The sequence below is a fragment of the Gopherus flavomarginatus genome, chromosome 11, assembly GCF_025201925.1.
Source record: "Gopherus flavomarginatus isolate rGopFla2 chromosome 11, rGopFla2.mat.asm, whole genome shotgun sequence".
Taxonomy (NCBI): Eukaryota; Metazoa; Chordata; order Testudines; family Testudinidae; genus Gopherus; species Gopherus flavomarginatus.
The window spans coordinates 47,552,303-47,570,518 of record NC_066627.1 but is presented as its reverse complement, the minus strand read 5'-3'; the positions used below and the strand labels follow the sequence as shown (position 1 = coordinate 47,570,518).

General features: G+C 43.9%; 1 protein-coding gene across 6 annotated transcripts in view; it reads left to right on the top strand.

Annotated features, from left to right (window-relative positions):
* MYT1 (myelin transcription factor 1) overlaps nt 1-18,216 on the top strand; it is a 111,561-nt gene that overhangs the window by 68,361 nt on the left and 24,984 nt on the right. For 3 of the 6 annotated variants that reach the window (XM_050918715.1, XM_050918714.1, XM_050918719.1), the window contains 9 exons: nt 976-1,066; nt 4,557-4,670; nt 6,254-6,468; nt 9,070-9,275; nt 10,744-11,013; nt 13,004-13,158; nt 14,901-14,999; nt 17,132-17,194; nt 17,355-17,423. In XM_050918715.1, the coding sequence (XP_050774672.1) occupies nt 976-1,066; nt 4,557-4,670; nt 6,254-6,468; nt 9,070-9,275; nt 10,744-11,013; nt 13,004-13,158; nt 14,901-14,999; nt 17,132-17,194; nt 17,355-17,423 (1,282 nt within the window). The remainder of the gene's footprint in view (nt 1-975; nt 1,067-4,556; nt 4,671-6,253; nt 6,469-9,069; nt 9,276-10,743; nt 11,014-13,003; nt 13,159-14,900; nt 15,000-17,131; nt 17,195-17,354; nt 17,424-18,216) is intronic. The other 3 variants (XM_050918716.1, XM_050918718.1, XM_050918717.1) reach the window with 3 other exon arrangements.

Genomic DNA, 18,216 nt, shown 5'->3' with positions numbered 1-18,216 from the left:
GACCATGTTGGTTTGGTCCCTATATTGAATCCCACAGATTCCTCCCTGCCCCCACATGGAATAGCTTGTCGGGAAGAGGGAATAGGGGTGAGAAAAAAAAATCTCTACAGCAATTTTTTTTATTGTACAGCAAAAAAAAGTAACCATTTAATTTATGCACTAGAGTCAAATCTCCTTTTAATCACTCGTCACCCTGACAGTTACATCATGCCACATAAAGATTCATATATTCTACAGAAAATGTTTATCATTATGCCACTGGCTTTTTTTTTTTCAAACATAGATTTTATTTCTATTTGTACCAACATCCTAAATAGAATTCTCTGTACATGTAAATAAAGTTCAGTATTGTATGCTCATGATAATGGAATAATGGCCAAAAAACCCCACAACCACTGCCTTATCTGTTATTTCAGAGGTTGCAGACCTGCCATAAACACAGAACTGCAGGAGACAAGGTGAAAATAACAGTTATCGTCACACAAATGTGCATACAAAATAAAAAAATAAAAAAGCAAGCTGCATGCTTTCTAAAGGCTTGCAAAGCAAATTATTTTCTTTACTTTTAAGGTCAGCGCTGCAGGGAGCAATAATCCTGAAGATTAAAAATTTTAAAAATCAAACAAAGACTAGTCCTAAGGATAAAAGCATAGATACAACTCCAATCACTTAAATCCACCTGAAATGGGCAGGCATGGCTCCGGAATGAAGGGGGAGGAGGAAAAATGAATTGCAATCAGCTAACAAGGAAAAAAGACCAAGATGGCCTGTACAGAAACGCTAATCTAGCGCTGACCTGAGCTGTGTTGGCTTGTAACACTTTTCTGTATGCAGGCAACTTTTAATTGCACAGTTTCATATTTGCTGATTTCTAGGAAGCCACCATCAAAACTTGACTATTTGTCTTTTTTGCTCTGTTTTTATAAAGTTGTTTTTACTTCCCTCCCCTCTTCCCTTCCTCTCCTCGCTACAAAGTCTTGGCTATGCACGAGAATGTGTTGAAATGCCCAACACCAGGCTGCACAGGACAGGGTCATGTGAACAGCAATCGCAACACACACAGAAGGTACTTACTTCAAGTTCTAATTAATAACCGCAGGGGCTGAAACAGCGTCAAGGCAAACAGCAAAAATTACATTGGTTTTATCCCTGCATAATGAACTTCACACTGAGATATGGTGTAACTAAAACAGATTAATTATAGATGGCTATAAAGGAATGGAAATCAGACAGAATATCAGGTATCAAATGGAAATGGGCAATACGGCAGAGGAGAGTTTCTTGGTTTGGGTGCAGGCATTTAGTTAGAGTGGAGTCAAGGAGATGGTATTCAGCTCTAGAGGAAGTTTAAGATGAGGTTCTAGTCCAAATGAGGGTTCATGTTTGATGGCACAGAACACTTGTGAGGTTTTTGGTTGGTAGAAATATCAGAACGATCAGCTATTTTCACATGAATTTCTGCCATCTCAGCATGAATTTCATCTGTAGCTCCACCAGAAGTGAAAAATAGCCCCCATCTAGTTTTGGATCTCATACAGAACCTAATCAGTAGAGATTGGTTCAGATCTGGAAAGCCAAAATTGTACCTCAAGTTCTGGTTTTGCCCTCACTCTAGTGTAAAGAAGGTTATTGGTGGATGAGAATTCTGAGGTGGTCCTCAGAAGATGTTTCATTAGTCAGGAGGGCTTCTAAGAAGCTTGTGGTGCAAAGAAATGCCAGTGGTGTTGCCTTGGACAATATAAGTTGTATAACAAAGTGCTGGGGTTATCTAGTTCAAGCTTAGGACTGTCTTGGTCAAATCATTTGACTTTAATGGACATACAGATTGACTGACTGAGAGAATCATATAAATGTTAGATTCATTTGCAGGCGCTAGGTGAGTTTGTGTAATTATTTATTCATATGTTGTGGGGAAGTCATGAAATAAATTGTTATGATAAATGCCTCCTCACAGCCTGAGAGGCCAGAGGAAAATGAGTGTAATGTTCTCACTTAAATGAGAAGACCCATTTGTCATGCACACTAACTAGCAGGTAGCAGTGAGCATCTGCAACGCAAGCGGAAGCATCCACTGTTACTGACAGATGCGTGTGGGTGGCAGCTGGCCCAGAAAAGAGCAGCAAGAGTTGTGATAGAAGTTCATTTTTAGTTTACCTGCAGGTCAGCCCAGTGATAATACAAGGGACTGTCAGCTGTTTTCAGTCTGATAGTCGATGTTCAGCGCGGGGCGGGGAGGCAGTGGTTGAGGGTTGGGTTCATGAACTAGATTGGAGTCTAGTGGCCTGAATTCAGATCCTGGCTTGTGTCACTGGTGATAATAAGTATGAAGGCCTTTGTCAACATCAAAAAACTGCCACACAACCTCTGCGCAAAAGGTGTCTGTGACTGGAATAGCAGGGGTGATCCTGGCCAGGATTGAGGCTGAGAGGCAGATCTCTGTAAGGGAAGATTGTGGAGCGCCTCCTGTACTATGCCTGCTCAAGCCAGCCGTAGCAGCATCTCTCCTAAAGGAACGCTGAATTCACAGAAGTCAACAGAAGTTTTGCCTGACTCAGAACTGAGTAAACATAGAGGGCCTGGAGCCTGTCTCCACGGGAACAAAGCCTTTCCACCCATAATTCAAGTCAGACTCTTGCACAAGGAGGGGAGCAGGAGTACTTCCTTCGATAAGCTGAGGTTTCATTAGGATGACTAGATATCCCGATTTTATAGGGACAGTCCCGATTTTTGGGCCTTTTTCTCAATAGGCTCTTATTACTCTCCGCCTCCATCCCAGTTTTTCACATTTGCTGTCTGGTCACCCTAGGTTCCATGCCCCTCAAAGCCATGAATCCCCTGAGACCATGACAAAGAGCATCTGTACAGAGGCCCTTTGATGCTGCATTAGTGCCAGGGCCTGCTGGCTCCCGCTTACTCCTGGAGAGAATCGCTTCTACAGGGGCCAGGTTGCTAGTGGCTGCCTTGGCATCAGCTACTTCAGAGCCATTCTTTGGGCTTGAGGGGGATGTTTTCCAAGCCATTGAGAAAGGAAGCCTTCTAAGTTGCTGCAGACTCTCTCCACAGGAAATTCCACCAGCTTCCCCTGCAGGTGTGAAGGGGAGAATCCAGTGTCAGCCTGCAGGCTGCCTATGCCAGGCCCTACCCTTCACCTGTTCTTGCTCCGCCATCTCCATGGGGGTGGAGACTGAATCCTGCAGAGCTCTGACAGAGGAGCTTCCACAGTAGGGACAGAAGAGGGGTGCTTGACACAGAGGTGGCCCAAATCTTCCCAGGACCTCTGCCCCCCAAGCTAGGATAGGGAGGGCAGGTTCCCTCTGCAAACATCTGAAGAAGGGACGGTCAAGGCCTGGAGGATCCAGCTCTGCTACAATGGGAGCCTCTACTGTAATTCTGAGTTACAGCCAATCATAGCAAGCATTTCAGGATCTGCATGGCCTAGGCTGTGAGTGGCTCCTCTTCAGCCTTTCCAGGGCAGAGTGAGGAGTAAGTAGCTTCTCCTCCCCATCCCTTTCATGGCTGCCCAAAACAGCAGTCCCTTCACTCCCTGCATGGGGTGGGCATGTTCTGTTCCCCTGCAGAAAACAGGACTCCACAAAGGATCCTGGCTCCATCACCCACCCTTGTAGCAATGGCCCATGGAATGGAGCTCATGCACCCAAGGGTGCAATCTGTCCCATGTCCAAGGAGCTCAAGCCCCCCAGTACAAGTAGATGTTGACACAACTGCACATCTACAAAGCACATTTTCCACTGAAATCACCCCTCAAAATGTTTACTTAAGCAAGGAACCAGAACAAGTAAGGAGAAGGAATTCCATTTATTCATAAAAATCTCTCCAAATGAACCATAGCTCCCTCATTCTCTCTTTGAGGAATTCGACCCAGTTTATTGATTTTTTTTTTATCCATATCCTGGTTCTTTGAATGCTTCTGAACTTTTATTTCTGTGCAATGTCACTATGGATTCCTGAATGCTTTACAGCTTGCCTAAAAATAATAATTAATAATAAAGTACCAGAGGGGTATCTGTGTTAGTCTGGATCTGTAAAAAGCAACAAAGAGTTCTGTGGCACCTTATAGACTAACAGACATATTGGAGCATAAGCTTTTGTGAGTGAATACCCAGTTCGTTAGATGCATGTAGTGGAAATTTCCAGAAACCATCAGCTCAGGATTAAACAAAGACTGTGAATGGCTAACCAACTACAAAAGCAGTTTCTCCTCCCTTGGTGTTCACACCTCAACTGCTAGAAGAGGGCCTCACCCTCCCTGGTTGAACTAACCTCGTTATCTCTAGACTGATTCTTGCCTGCATATTTATACCAGCCTCTGGAAATTTCCACTACAGGAGTCTGATGAAGTGGGTATTCACCCACGAAAGCTTATGCTCCAGTACATCTGATAGTCTATAAGGTGTCACAGGACTCTTTGTTGCTAATAATAATAAAGAGATTTTCTCATGGGCTCAGTGCAGATCCTGGTCTGTAAAGCATATGGAGATCTTCATCCCAGTTTCTCATGCTTAGCTTTCCTTTCTTTCTCTTCTAATTCCATACAGTTTATCTGGGTGCCCCATAGCTGCTGCTGAAAAATTAGCCAAATCTCATGAAAAGCAACAGCCGCAGGCCGGTGACCCCTCTAAGAGTAGCTCCAATTCTGACCGGATACTCAGGTATGTTAGATTTATAACAAAGGATTGCAACAACATTTCTTCCAACCCCAACTCCCACCCAAAATAAAATAATGTAAAATCTGTTGCAAAAAGAACCCTATCACAATCCATCCCCGTACTGCTGTATCTTAGTACTGCCGATGCCTGTTATTGTGATCATAGGTCTCTCCAAGGTGCAGGGATATTTAATTGATGATCCCATGGAGGGCATCCAGGACAATGAATTGCTTTTGTAGCATCAATTAATGCTGAGGCTACAGGCCAAAGGGTTTTAACAGTACAGCAGAAGGCACTTGTGCTGATTACACTACAATGCAAACTGCCTGAGAATTATGGCTATTATATCAGCATTATAAGTAGGGTTGGTTGTTCTTTTTAAGGCCACATACAAATTATTCAGTTGTAGCTTTTTTTAAATAAACCCCAACACGTGTCTTTCGTTGACTACATGGCTTGCAGGAATGGGACTTTGTTGGTTCGAAAGGAGTGTAATCATTTTTGAATAATTTGATTGATTTGTTTGGTTTTATCTGATCTGCCTGGAATGAGGACTGGCCAGCACTAAGAATGTCCCTGATGATTCCTTGCCTACACAGTTTTGTGGTTCATGATGCTACACATGGATTGTAATATGGTTAGTTAGTTTACAATGAGGGGACTAAGGCAAGACTGCTGCGCAAACCCTTCTAAATGTTGATGTGCCACAGCCCAGCAAAGCATCAAGCTCTGATGGGGTTTGGTTTTTCCCCAGAACAGCTGAAAACTCAGGTCAGCTGGAGTTGTGAGTGCTCAGCATCTTTGGGGGAAAAAAAAAAAGACCATTAACATTGTTTGTTTGTTTGTTTATTTGTTTGTTTGTGGTAGTCCCTACTATGGCCTAAGCCCAAGATTCTCATAGTTTAAGGAATAACCAGTTAAAAGAGGTTAGAGGAAGGGGAATAACAATAGGCGATTTATATGCAAGCCAGATTGATTCACTATGGGCTGCATAGCAGAAGTGGGTCATTAAAAGGGACTCTGCAGATAGGGTAGCAGCCTTCCCTTATTGTGTGTTCATATTCACTGTGGAATGAAACCTGCAGTGGTGACTTGAGCTTAACTCTGCTCTCTTTGTAATATTTAATGCCATTTCTTTTCAGTTCTCCCAAAGGAAAGCACTACCTCAAGATTTTATTTCTATTGACAAAGAGAAAACATAGACACAGTGCCCCAAAATAAAAGGTTGCATTGTGATTTATGCAATTAACATCACTGGATCCAGTGCAAGAATTACGAACGTGAAATTTCCAGCCCTACTCTTTAGAAGCTCAGGGTCAGATTCTGATCTCTGTTCCTCTGGTGTAAGTCTGGAGGAAATGAAATCAGAATCTGGCCCACATAGTATTTTGTAAGGAAAACCTGATAAACCCATGAACGGAGTTATGAAGAAATGGTCCTGCTTTGTTTTGGGCATAATATTTGTAAACTATTCTCTGGAGAAAAGATATGCCTTGGTGCTTTCACTGTGAATCACTTACAAAGTGGGGAAATGAAAGAGAAGTATTGTTGATTGTTGGGTTTTGGTTCTTTTTTTTTATCTGCAGGCCTATGTGCTTTGTGAAGCAGCTGGAGATTCCTCAGTATGGGAGCTACAGGCCCAACATGGTTCCAGCAACCCCTAGGGCCAACCTGGCCAAGGAGCTGGAGAAGTACTCCAAGGTCACCTTCGATTATGCAAGTTTTGATGCTCAGGTTTTTGGCAAACGCATGCTTGCCCCAAAGATTCAGACTAGCGAAACCTCACCGAAAGCCTTTAAATGTAAGTTGGGACAAGTGAGGGGTTTGGTGCTGAGTGCTCTGTACTTTATCATCAAATATCACAGGCCAGAAAATACTGTGACTCTTGGGAGGGTGTGTTTGAGGGAAGGGAATGGGACAAATAAGAACAGCTGTCTATGAAGTCTTTAGCCCAAAGGACAATTTCTTTGGCTTCAGCTTTGGGGAGAATTGCATCCGGCCTTGGATACGTTCATCTGAACAATATCTATAGGTAGGATAAGTTACACAGTAGCCTCCAGTTTGTCCCCAATATCTTACAACTAATATATATTCCTCCATTCATCTATCCATTTCTATTCTAGCTAGTTGGCTTATATTTCATCTCTTCTCTATTTCATCTCTTCTCTATCTGATATCTAACTAAGATATTCTACCTGTTTGTCTCATGTATTATATTGTATTAACCATACACCTTCTAGCCATCAGTTATCTAACATCTTATCTGTCTTATCTACCTACCACTCTTATCTACCAAGGATTTTGCATGACTTGGCAGAGCCATTGACCAAAGGAAGCCTCCAATTAGATGCATGTGTAAAATGAAATGATCAAATAACCCCCCTGAGGGTGGACCTTTGGGTGTAGGAGTTGAGATGGACATAGTGGGTTGAAATTAGCAATCGTATGTTACACCTCTGTAGTGGATGGCCAGTGCAGACTCATGCACTTTGACTGTTTAATGTTCCTACTCCATTAGTCTCCACACATGCATGCTGAATCCATCTTTTAAAGCATAAAAAAAAAAAAGATTTAGGAAACCAGTTTGCAGAAGTCAGCAGCCTCAAGAGGGCTTTCTCTTTGTAGCTAATCCCACTTTCAGAGTCCTGTTTAATCCTGACGCAGCTGCTCTCTAAAAAGTGCTCATGCTTGAAAGCATCCTGGTTGTTGCACTACAATGGAAGCTCCCTTTTATTACAGTACTAAATCTGTAAAGGATCAGACAATGAAATTGGATGGAGGCCAGAGAGCACAACTGCCACTGTCATCCTGGGTTAGGGCTGATGGAAAAGTAATTTGTTTCCCAGCACAAGTGATTCTGCTGCTGAATAGATTGTGTTATTTGCAATATTCGCAAAGAATTTTCAGGGTAATTGTACTGACAAAAATAATTCCAGCAGCCCCACTAGGATAATCCTTTCTATTTTTTCTCATCACTCATTTTTACTAATTTGCTGATTGCAAGTCCATTAGTGCTAGCAATACTTATGAAATGGAAAAGCATCGCTGAGTGTACAGTGTGAAATTGAAATTGGCATCTCACCATTCTGGATATTGTCAGGTTATGCTTACAAACACCCCGACCTCACCAAAAGACATGGATTATACTGGACTGAAATTAAAAAAAAAAACAACAAAAAACGCACAAGAATAACCATTTGGGCAAGACTTCCATGGGTTAATCAGAGCAACAAGATTAATATGATTGCCAATCATAGCAGTCAAATCTGTTCCTTTTATTAAGGACTTATTTTAAAGAGCTCTTCATCCAGAAGGATGTGTGCACATAACTCCTATTAATGTCAATAGGCATTATGCACAGACACAATGAGAGGGAAGTGGTCCTTGACAAGATTAGACGTTTATATTGTCTTATTTTTAGAGTTCATAATGGGAATAATAAAATCATTTTGCTTTGCTATGGCACCTTCATCTGAGCTTGTCAAGCTGCTTTGCGAACATAGGCCAAATCTTACAGGCCTTTCACAGGCAAAACTCCCACCAAAGTTAATGGGAGTTTTGGTTGGATAAGGGCAAAGGAAAAATTGGCCAAGAACTTCAGGATCTGACATGTAAATTTGGAAGTACAGAGCCCATCCTGCAGCTGGATCCATGTGAGAAGACCCCTCTGCCTACACAGAGAGACTGACTTCCAAGGGGCTCTATGTGGATGACAGAGTCCTTCCAAATGGATTGGTTTGCAAGATTGGGGCCATGATTTATATTGATGTAATCTTGGGAGATGGCGAGTCTCCTCACATCCCACTAGTTTTAATGGAAGTCGAGGGTGCTCAGCACCTGGCAGGGTCAGACTCAGTATATAATAATGCACAGGGCAATGTAGTTCTAGACAGTATAAATATATTCTAGGAGATTTAGCACAGCTACACCATCATCAGAAAGTCAAATTTTATAGCTGTGATTGGCATGGTTTTGCTGTTAAAATGTGATTTTTTTTAAAAAAAATAAAATAAAATTATATATGTTTGTATAATTATATGCTGTAAAACTTTTGAGAAAGCAAAAGAAAAAAACAAGTGAAGATTCACTATTGTTTCCCCTTTGAAGCCCTCAGGATAGTACAGGAGTATGGTTTTAATGAAGAGGGCTACAGTATTCTGGGAATTTGATGGTGTAGTCAGTTAATGCAGCAACCTTTCACCTCAGTACACCTGAGCATGAGTTCCCACCTATTAGCACCTTCAGTTCCAGGAGCACTAAATTTGCTGACAGGTTTATAATAAGTAAAGGGTTGCCATTGCAGTAGCATCCATATGCACTGAAATCAGTGGCATGAGGTTGATTTGCCTATAACGCTCATGTGTAAGTTATATATCAGCCCTGTATTGTTCCCTTTTTGCAGCTAAACCTTTTCCAAAGGCCTCTTCCCCCAGCCACAGCCCTTCCAGCAGTTATGTGAAGAGCACTTCATCTTCCTCTACAGGCTTCGACTACTCTCACGATGCCGAGGCCGCACATATGGCTGCCACTGCCATTTTAAATCTCTCCACCCGCTGCTGGGAAATGCCAGAAAATCTCAGTACCAAGCAGCAGGATCTTCCCAGCAAGGTGAGCTTGACTGCAAGGAAACGCAGGGGGCTGAGGGTAAAATCCGCAACAACAAAGACAATGTAAACGGGACACTGTTCAAAAACGATCTCCGGGTAATTAACTTCAATGTACTTAAAACCAGAGCTGGATGAAAATCAGAATTTCTGGCCTGAGGGAAATGTTGATATTTTGACATCAGTTTTCATCCCGAATCAGAACAAAATGCCAAAAGTTTACACAGAACAAAACGCTCTGAAAAGTTATGATTTCCAAAATGGCAGAGGGGAAACCCTGATGCATGATGGGACATGTAGTTCTAGTCAGGAAGTCCAGCCAATGAGGGAAAACAGGGACAGAAGGCATCTTAACTACAGCTCCCCTGAGGCATCGCATCATGAGAACATAAGAATGGCCCTGCTGGGTCAGACCAAAGGTCCATCCGGCCCAGTATCCTGTCTTCTGGCAGTGGCCAATGCCAGGTGCTCCAGAGGGAATGAACAGAACAGGTAACCATCGAGTGATCCATCCCCTGTCGCCCATTCCCAGCTTCTGGCAAACAGAGGCTAGGAACACCATCCCTGCCCAGCCTGGCTAATAGCCATTGATGGACGTATCCTCCATTAATTTATCTAGTTTTTTTTTTAAACCCTGTTATGGTCTTGACCTTCAAATAAATGCAGGTTATTGTCAAACTGACCCTCAATTAAATGTTTCATTTAGATTCTTCCCAATGGAAAATCAATGGGTTTTTTTGTTTTTTGTTTTTTGCAAAATGGCAAATGTCAAATTTGAGGAAGCCACATTTAGAGACAAAATTCCTGACCAGCTCTACTTGAGGGCTAGATGGGACTGGTACTATTGGAGCTTGACTTCACAAGCCCCTGGTACGGCAGGGAATGGAGCACTTCCTTAATAGTAATGCATGCTTGTACCTCAAGCAACAGAAGGTGCTTAGCACCATCAAAAGGCGCTTAGCACCATCAAAAGGCACTCAGCACCTTGCAGAATGAGGCCTAAACTGTAAAATTGGGAGTAACACGCTGGCACGCTAGCATAATGAGTGCCTGTGCTGGCTCCGCTGCCACTTTTCCTGTACGTTGTACATCTTTTGCATATTCAGCATGTCCTGTTTTGAAGAAAAAGTCCTTGATTGTTCATTTGGAAAATAGGTCAGTATCCACAACAGTGTCTGTAGAACATGGTATGGAGACATGGGACTATATAAAGTCCCTGTCCAAGACAAGGATCTCTTCCAAACAGATGTTGCATTCACTGCTCGGACATATTCACATGGCACATTTCCAAGAGGAAATCCCATTCTGCCCCATTCCATCCCATTGACTGTCAGAGCTTGAAGAAAGCGGATGGCATGCTAGTGCCCACTACTCCATATTGCTTTAGGCCCCTGACTGCCCTGTAAAGCAAAAGATACACTCCGAAAACTGATTGCAGTGGCTCATTTAGAATGTTGTCCCCAATCTTTCAGTCTATGGACATTGAGGTGGATGAAAACGGGACGCTGGACTTAAGCATGAACAAGCATCGCAAACGGGAGAGCACCTTCCCCAGCAGCAGCAGCTGCAGCAGCAGTCCCAGTGTGAAGTCCCCAGATGTGTCCCAACGCCAAAATAGCACGAGTGCCACTAGCAGCACCATGACCTCACCCCAGTCCAGCCAGACCTCCCGTCAGGATGAATGGGATGGCCCCATTGACTACACCAAACCAAATCGTCAGCGGGAAGAGGAGCCGGAAGAGGTGAGCGGTGATGGGACCTTGTAATTAGGTCTCTTTTCCACTGAGATGCAGAGCGTGATCTATAGTAATAAGTTTCCTCTCTAGAGACCAGTGACTCTGGCTTCCTGGGGCACTTTACTCCCATTGACTTCGTTGGGGAAGAGTTAGGCCAGTGCTGAGTACTTTGGAAAATCCGTCCCATACTGTGTTTAGTTTTACTTTCTGTCTCTCTCTCCCTGCCTCTCTGATCCTTTTTCAGCCTCTCTGTGTTCACTTTTTACTCTGCCCACTCCATTCTCCAGTTCTCATTCTGTTTTTGTTAGTTGTTTTCTTCCTCTTTCCTGCTCCTTTTCTCACCATCTCTCCTGAGTAGAATGCAGATGTGATAAGGTTGAAGTTGCATGCAAATTTTAAACCCTCTGGCCCAGATCCCTGGGTCCAGTCAGACTGCACCCAGCACAGGATACAGGGTGAAAGGGGAAACACCTCTAAGCCACCTTTCTGCCATCCTAGACCTGGGGCTGAATCAGACACCCAGCATAATTTAGAGCAGGAGTCGGCAGCGTTGAGCACATGGCTCGCCAGAGTAAGCACCCTGGCAGGCCACGCCAGTTTGTTTACTTGCCATGTCTGCAGGTTCGGCCGATCGCGGCTCCCACTGGCTGCAGTTGGCCACTCCAGGCCAATGGGGGTGGCGGGAAATGGCAGCCAGCACATCCCTCAGCCTTCACCGCTTCCTGCAGCCCCCATTGGCCTGGGACAGCAAACCGCAGCCAGTGGGAGCTGTAATCTGCCGAAAATGGCAGGTAAACAAACTGGCCCAGTGAGCTGCATGCCAAAGATTGCTGACCCCTGATTTAAAGCAACCTAACAGCTGCTCTAAATTATGCAGATTGGAGTGATCCCTTAGGGACTGTTCCCCCAGCCAGGGATAACCACAGTACAGCGTGCTCAGACCATGCCCCCTCCTACCCCAGCCTGTTCAGGAAAGCCCTCTGCAGTAGATGGCATAAAGCCGGCTATGCCTGGTTTGCATCCCCTAGGAATTCTTTAACATCTCATTAGGCCTGTTCTCCTTCTCCTTTGTGTCACTGGAGTGGGGCGGAGAGGCTGGAGCTGGGAACCAAGATCTGACCCAAAATGTGCAAGTGGCTGCAAGGTCAGGCAAAATGAGTTTCCCCATTCCTGACTGAGAGGATTGCAGTGTGAATTAATGAGCCAAGCGGAGGGGAGAAATAATTAATTACTATAAACCCAGTGGCCTCATTCTGATCTCAGTGACATCAGGGTAAATCAGCAGCAACTCAAGTGAAATTACACTAGTGAACATCCAGTGGGAGCAAGACCTGAAGCAGGCACCAGACGTTTAGAATTCCTGGCAGGAAAGATGATCCAGTGAGTAAGGTTCTTGCCTGCCCTTTGGGACACCTAGGGTTAATTCCCTGCTCCACCACAGACTTCCTGTGTCATGGTAGACTAGCTGCTTAGCCTCTCTGTGCCTCAGTTTCCCATTTGTAAAAAGGGGATAAAAGCACTTTCCTGCTTCCCAGAGCTGTTAGAAGGATAAATATACTAAAGATTGTGACAAGTATCAGAGGGGTAGCCATGTTAGTCTGGATCTGTAAAAGCAGCAAAGAATCCTGTGGCACCTTATAGGGGACTGTTCCCCCAGCCAGGGATAACCACAGTACAGCGTGCTCAGACCATGCCCCCTCCTACCCCAGCCTGTTCAGGAAAGCCCTCTGCAGTAGATGGCATAAAGCTGGCTATGCATGGTTTGCATGCATCTGAGGAAGTGGGTATTCACCCACGAAAGCTCATGCTCCAAAACGTCTGTTAGTCTATAAGGTGGCATAGGATTCTTTGCTGCTTTTAAAAATTGTGAAGTGTTCAGATGATGGGAGCTATAGAAAGGCCTACAATGGATAGATGGACTCTTTTGACCCCTCAGCGCTGCCATGTTCACAGGATGTAGATCAGTAAAGATATTATTCCCACTGGTTTCTTACAGTCAGAGCCCGCAGCCCATTCTTTTGCCTCCTCGGAAGCAGATGAGCAGGAAGTGTCAGAGGAGAACTTTGAAGAACGGAAGTATCCCGGGGAAGTTACCTTAACCAACTTCAAGCTTAAATTCCTTCCCAAGGACATCAAGAAGGAGCTACTCACGTAAGTCCTGCCTCTTTGATGGCAGAGCCAAAGTGAAATGTATAAAATGCTCAGGACAGCCAGGAAGAGTAGGGAGGTGGGAATCAGTTTAAAAAAAAGCACATAACTAAAATGTTCAACATTGTTTCATACTGTGATGGTCTTATTTAATCCAAACACTTCAAACCGAAAGCTTCAAGAGAAATCTCATCCTCTGACTACTTCTGATTATCAAGATAAAGTATTATCCCAGATGGTCTTCCTGGAACTATGTAATGATTAAAAGAACCTAATTGAAAGCTCTGTGGTCCCAGGATTCATGAAAGTGTCTGTGAAAACGTAGTTTCTGAGACCATTTTCCCTATATACTTCCCCTTCAAATTAAAACTTGTGCAGTGATCGAGGGAAAGAGTTTGCCCAGTACCCTGCCTCCTCAGGCATGAGATGCTAAACTATTCTTTGAAGTCAATGTGGCCAAGGGATCTTGATACCTCCCAGCTGGTGCTCAGAACCCAGTGCCATCATGCCCAGAGTTGGAAAGGCAGGTAAGCAGGCCGTCTTGCAGCCATCTCAGTGGAACAGTGTTTTTTGGCAACACAGAGCAATGAGTACAGTCCCCTTGAAGAAAGCTATAAAGACCCTACAATGTATACTATTGAAACAACGCAGCTGTATACTATTGCACTGTGTGCTACATTTGAGAGTGCCCTGAACCAAACCCCAGACCTGAATGCCCCTAGAAACTTGGGAAGTTTGGATCCTGAACTTTTCAGCTGGATCCCTCTCCTTAGGAGAAGATGAAGACCCCTGGATCCCTATTGCTCATGTGAACAAAAGGGAGAATTCAGATCCTGATCCAAACTTTGCAGCTTGGACCCAGCTCTAATCTGAAGGAATGCTGGAGTAAACTGTTCAGACGCAAGGTGTGGCAGGCTAATCCCCAAAGTAAAGTAAACTTGTCAATGGAGCTATTATTCCTAGGCTTATTTCCAGGGTAACTCTGACCTTTGTAAATATAAGGTAGGAAGGGCACAAAAAGCCTTCATTTCGCTAACCTCTTTCAGTCTAGCTCATTATTTGGCTATGCAAGAGGGAGGTTTGAAGGAGAGTATTTGATGCTGGGAGGAAACGGGGGATATGTCGAAGTCCCAGGTGAGCAGAGAAAGAGGGAAAAGAATCCTCCTTACATGTGCAAGACACATAATGAACCCCATAGGCAAAATTTTAAAGGTTTTTTTTTCCAGAAATGGTGTAAGCATCAATTTCTAGGGTGGGTATGCCAAGTTCTCCCTGACCCCTGGCAGTATTCAAAGGGAGACTGTTTCATAGCAATGAACAGCTCTGGAAAGGAACTTTCCTGGTGTTCTAGGCAGCACCAAGCTTCCTTTCCATACCAGGGACACAAGTCTTCTTTGATCATTTTGCCATGAACTACATGCACTAGATGCAGCCCATTCATGAGCAAACTCACTTGTCATGTAGATTTAAGTTTTCATGTCCATGTGCTCTCTGTGTCATCTCAAGATGCTGGTAGCAAGTGTCTGGGAAAGTGTTGCCCATTTCTGTCATGTTTATGGCCACCGTACCCATACAAGTCTCTCGTGCCACACAGCAATGTATATTGTTGGTTGAACATCTGTAAATTAATCGTAGTTCCAGTGATGATATTTTTTTTGTTACTGTGAGGGGGACTTTAGGTTGATTTTCCTTTCTGTATCTTGGTGTGAGTAACCTTTGCATGTGCCCCTTGTCCCATAATGCAGAGGGAGTGGAGGCAGCAACAGCAGAGGGTATAAAACAAGTTGTTTTGTGGGGCATCAGAAACGGGAGTCCCAGGACCATCATCATGGACAAACTATGAGGTAGTTGTCCTGCCCTAGTACCAAGAATCTATCCAGTTCCTGTGCACTGTGTATTGATGTGGGTTGTTTCTTTCTGTGTTCAGAGTACAGCCATCTCCTTTCCCCCAACTCATTCTTGGTGTTTCTACTCTCCCCAACCCTCAAAGGTGCCATGTTTTGCAACCCTCTGACCAGATCCTGTCATTATTGCTTTGTGCATCTACTATGGTTGCTCCAGGCTGATGCAAGACGCTCCCTCTCCATGAGGGTTGGGGGCGGGCATTGTCTTTGCAGAACTCCCTCAGTCCCTCCAGCTTGGGCAGTTAGGGTTAGGACCAGGTCCCAAATTTGGAACCATGAATATTACCGTCTAACACTACCATTAAGTCATTGGGCTTGTTTCTATGTAGAGAGCTGTACCATGGCTGGGCAAGCTGTTCTATGGAAGGGCAGGGAGGGACGCTATATTACAGGAGTGCTGAGGCAGACACAATGCTTGTGGTCTGCTGAGGGAATTCACTGTGAAGCAGATCTTGCACCTCTCTTTGGAGGTGTAGCTTGTGCTCCCCCAGCACTGGCCTGGAGGCTGGTGGGCTTTTCCAGCAGCCGGGGAAGGGAAGCAAACTCCATGCCCAAGTCCTTCAGAAGTCCCTTTCCTCTGGGTGCTTTTTATTGTTTACTACGACAGTTAGACAACAGAATAAAACAGGTCTGCTGAAATCACTGACCATAATACCCAAAGGCCTCAAGAGGTCAGGATCTTCCCCTGTGATAGCCATGGACTCAGCTTCTTCTTCCTTATATACTCCACCCGAACATGTGACAGGCAGGGATCTCTCAACCTTTTCCAGCTGCTGCTTTTACCTGGTCACATGGCCTCATTCCACTAGCCATGGCCATGTCCTGACCCATTTGGCATATTGACCACTGCTAACGGCACTCTGGCTCTCCCAGCATTGGTCCTTGTGGAGCATCAGGGATGGAGGAAGATGACTCCCTAAAACCCCCACCGTACCTTGCAAACCCATACAGGGGGAGCTAGAATCCAGCCCAAAGTATTTCATTAGCACTAATTCCCAGATACGGTCCTGAACCCAGGAATCCATATTTGAAGACTGTGTTTGGCTACTGTTATAGTAAGCCCCACCATAAGCAAATGTAGCTGTGCAATCACATGCAGCATTATGGATTTTATTTCCTGAATACCACAAACCACTACACGTGTCCCATTGCCTGTAAGATTCATTGGGAAGCAGTGGGGAGGTAGAGAGATATAAAACAAAGCCAGGATAAACCATCTTTCTGCAGTATGGCCAAGTCCAAATGTTCAACAATTATGAGTGAAGCCCCAGATATCATGCGATTTATTTTTTAAATTGAGGTCTTTTAATTTGCCTTCAGGTGATGGAACATTTAGGATTCACATTTTCAAGCTTTTCTCTGCACCCTTGAGTGCTAGAAACTGAAAGAAAGAAAGCTGTAATAACTAGACCATCACTTTGTCACTTGTTATCTTAGTCCCATCTTGAGTGCAGGAGACTGGACTGGATGACCTATTGAGGTTACTTCCAGTCCTACCCTTTTATAATTCTATGAAAGCTGAGATTCGCAGATAATCACCTGATTCCAGCAGCTGGGGGTTCTAACAAAATGTCACAAGACTGCGATAAAAACCACGATAACTGGCAATACTGAGTCTGTAAAGCTGGCTTTCCATTTACAATACCATTCAGGCTGTTTTAGTTCCTCCTTTTAAAAACACAAACAAAAACAAAATACTCCAAGCAAACAATCTTTTTACTCATTCTTCATATTTTGCCACAAATTCCTTCAAAGAAGGAAAGGTCGCTGTGGCCTTTTGGGAACAAAGGGAAAGAGAGCAGGCCAAAAAGGAAGCAGTTGGTTTATTTGTACAGATTTCTACTGGCTGCTAACACTAATAAGTAAATATCAAGGCCAATGCTAAGCTGTGCTAACAAAATCCAGAACACACACCGGTATTTCACCTACCCAAAGAGCCCTGGCCCACACACCAACCAAATTTCTTTTATTTTTCAACCAAGAAAGGTTTCTTCCCTGTTTTAACCCATGCATGAATCTTTCAATGAGTTTATTTCTTTTTGGCACTTACGCTTTTTATTATTTTTGTTCAGTTGCCCTACCCCAGGCTGTGATGGCAGTGGACACATCACGGGAAACTATGCCTCTCACCGCAGGTTTGTTGACCTACTGTTTCAGGTTCTGACTCTTTAGACTACATATTTTTTTAATCGTGTGGATGGTTTGGTTCTGTTTCCTTCTCCCCTTCCTTCACCCTTCCCCTCTTTTTCTTAATTTTTTTGGGCTTATCCAGATATTCCATCTCTTCTCTTTCAGCCTTTCTGGTTGTCCTCTTGCTGACAAGAGCCTCAGAAACCTCATGGCTGCCCACTCTGCTGACCTCAAGTATGTTTGCGCTAAACTCAAATCTCCTTTTTTTTTCTCCCTTGTGCTATGGTCTTGCTTTCCACCTACCCCTCATCTTTAGAAAACCCAATCAAAATCTGCCTTCATGGATCCCCAGTGTGTGAGCCAAACAACTTCCCTTGGCTTGGGGAGGAGGAAAAAAGGTTTAGATGGGATCTTGGTCCATGACTTGGGCTCCTAGGCACTGTGGTAATATACATAATAAACTATAATAATATTAATAATAAGGCAAGAGCATCAATGCTCAGAAAGTCTCATTGTGAAAGTTGAAGTTCCATGAAGATGGTCAGATATATGATTTTTAACCCCGAGGCAGATTTTTGTTGGCTGCAGTGGAAATGTGCTGTTTTCTTTTCACTTGGTATCTCCTTCTGATCTCCTGTAGCCTATGTGACACTATTATCTTTCTCCTAAACCACTTTATATAGTGCCATAGCTGTCCTGTACAGAATTGCTGTTGGTAAAATACTTGTTACCCATCAGCATCAGAAGGAAGCTAGCTCTTTGCAAGCAACCTGACAACCTAATTACATGCAAAACGTTGGGTGTTGTTCATTACCAAATGGGAGATATTTCCATACTTTCAATGGGAATTTGATTTGAGAGAGAGAGAGCAGAAGCACCATCATTCAGAGGGCCAGATTCTCAGCTGATGCAAATAGGTACAGTTCTAGCAAGGTCAATTAACTGGCCCAAAGCATTTAATTGGAGTTCAGATTTGCACTGTTTTTGTATATGATCCTGGATCAAGGAATCCATATTTGAAACCTGC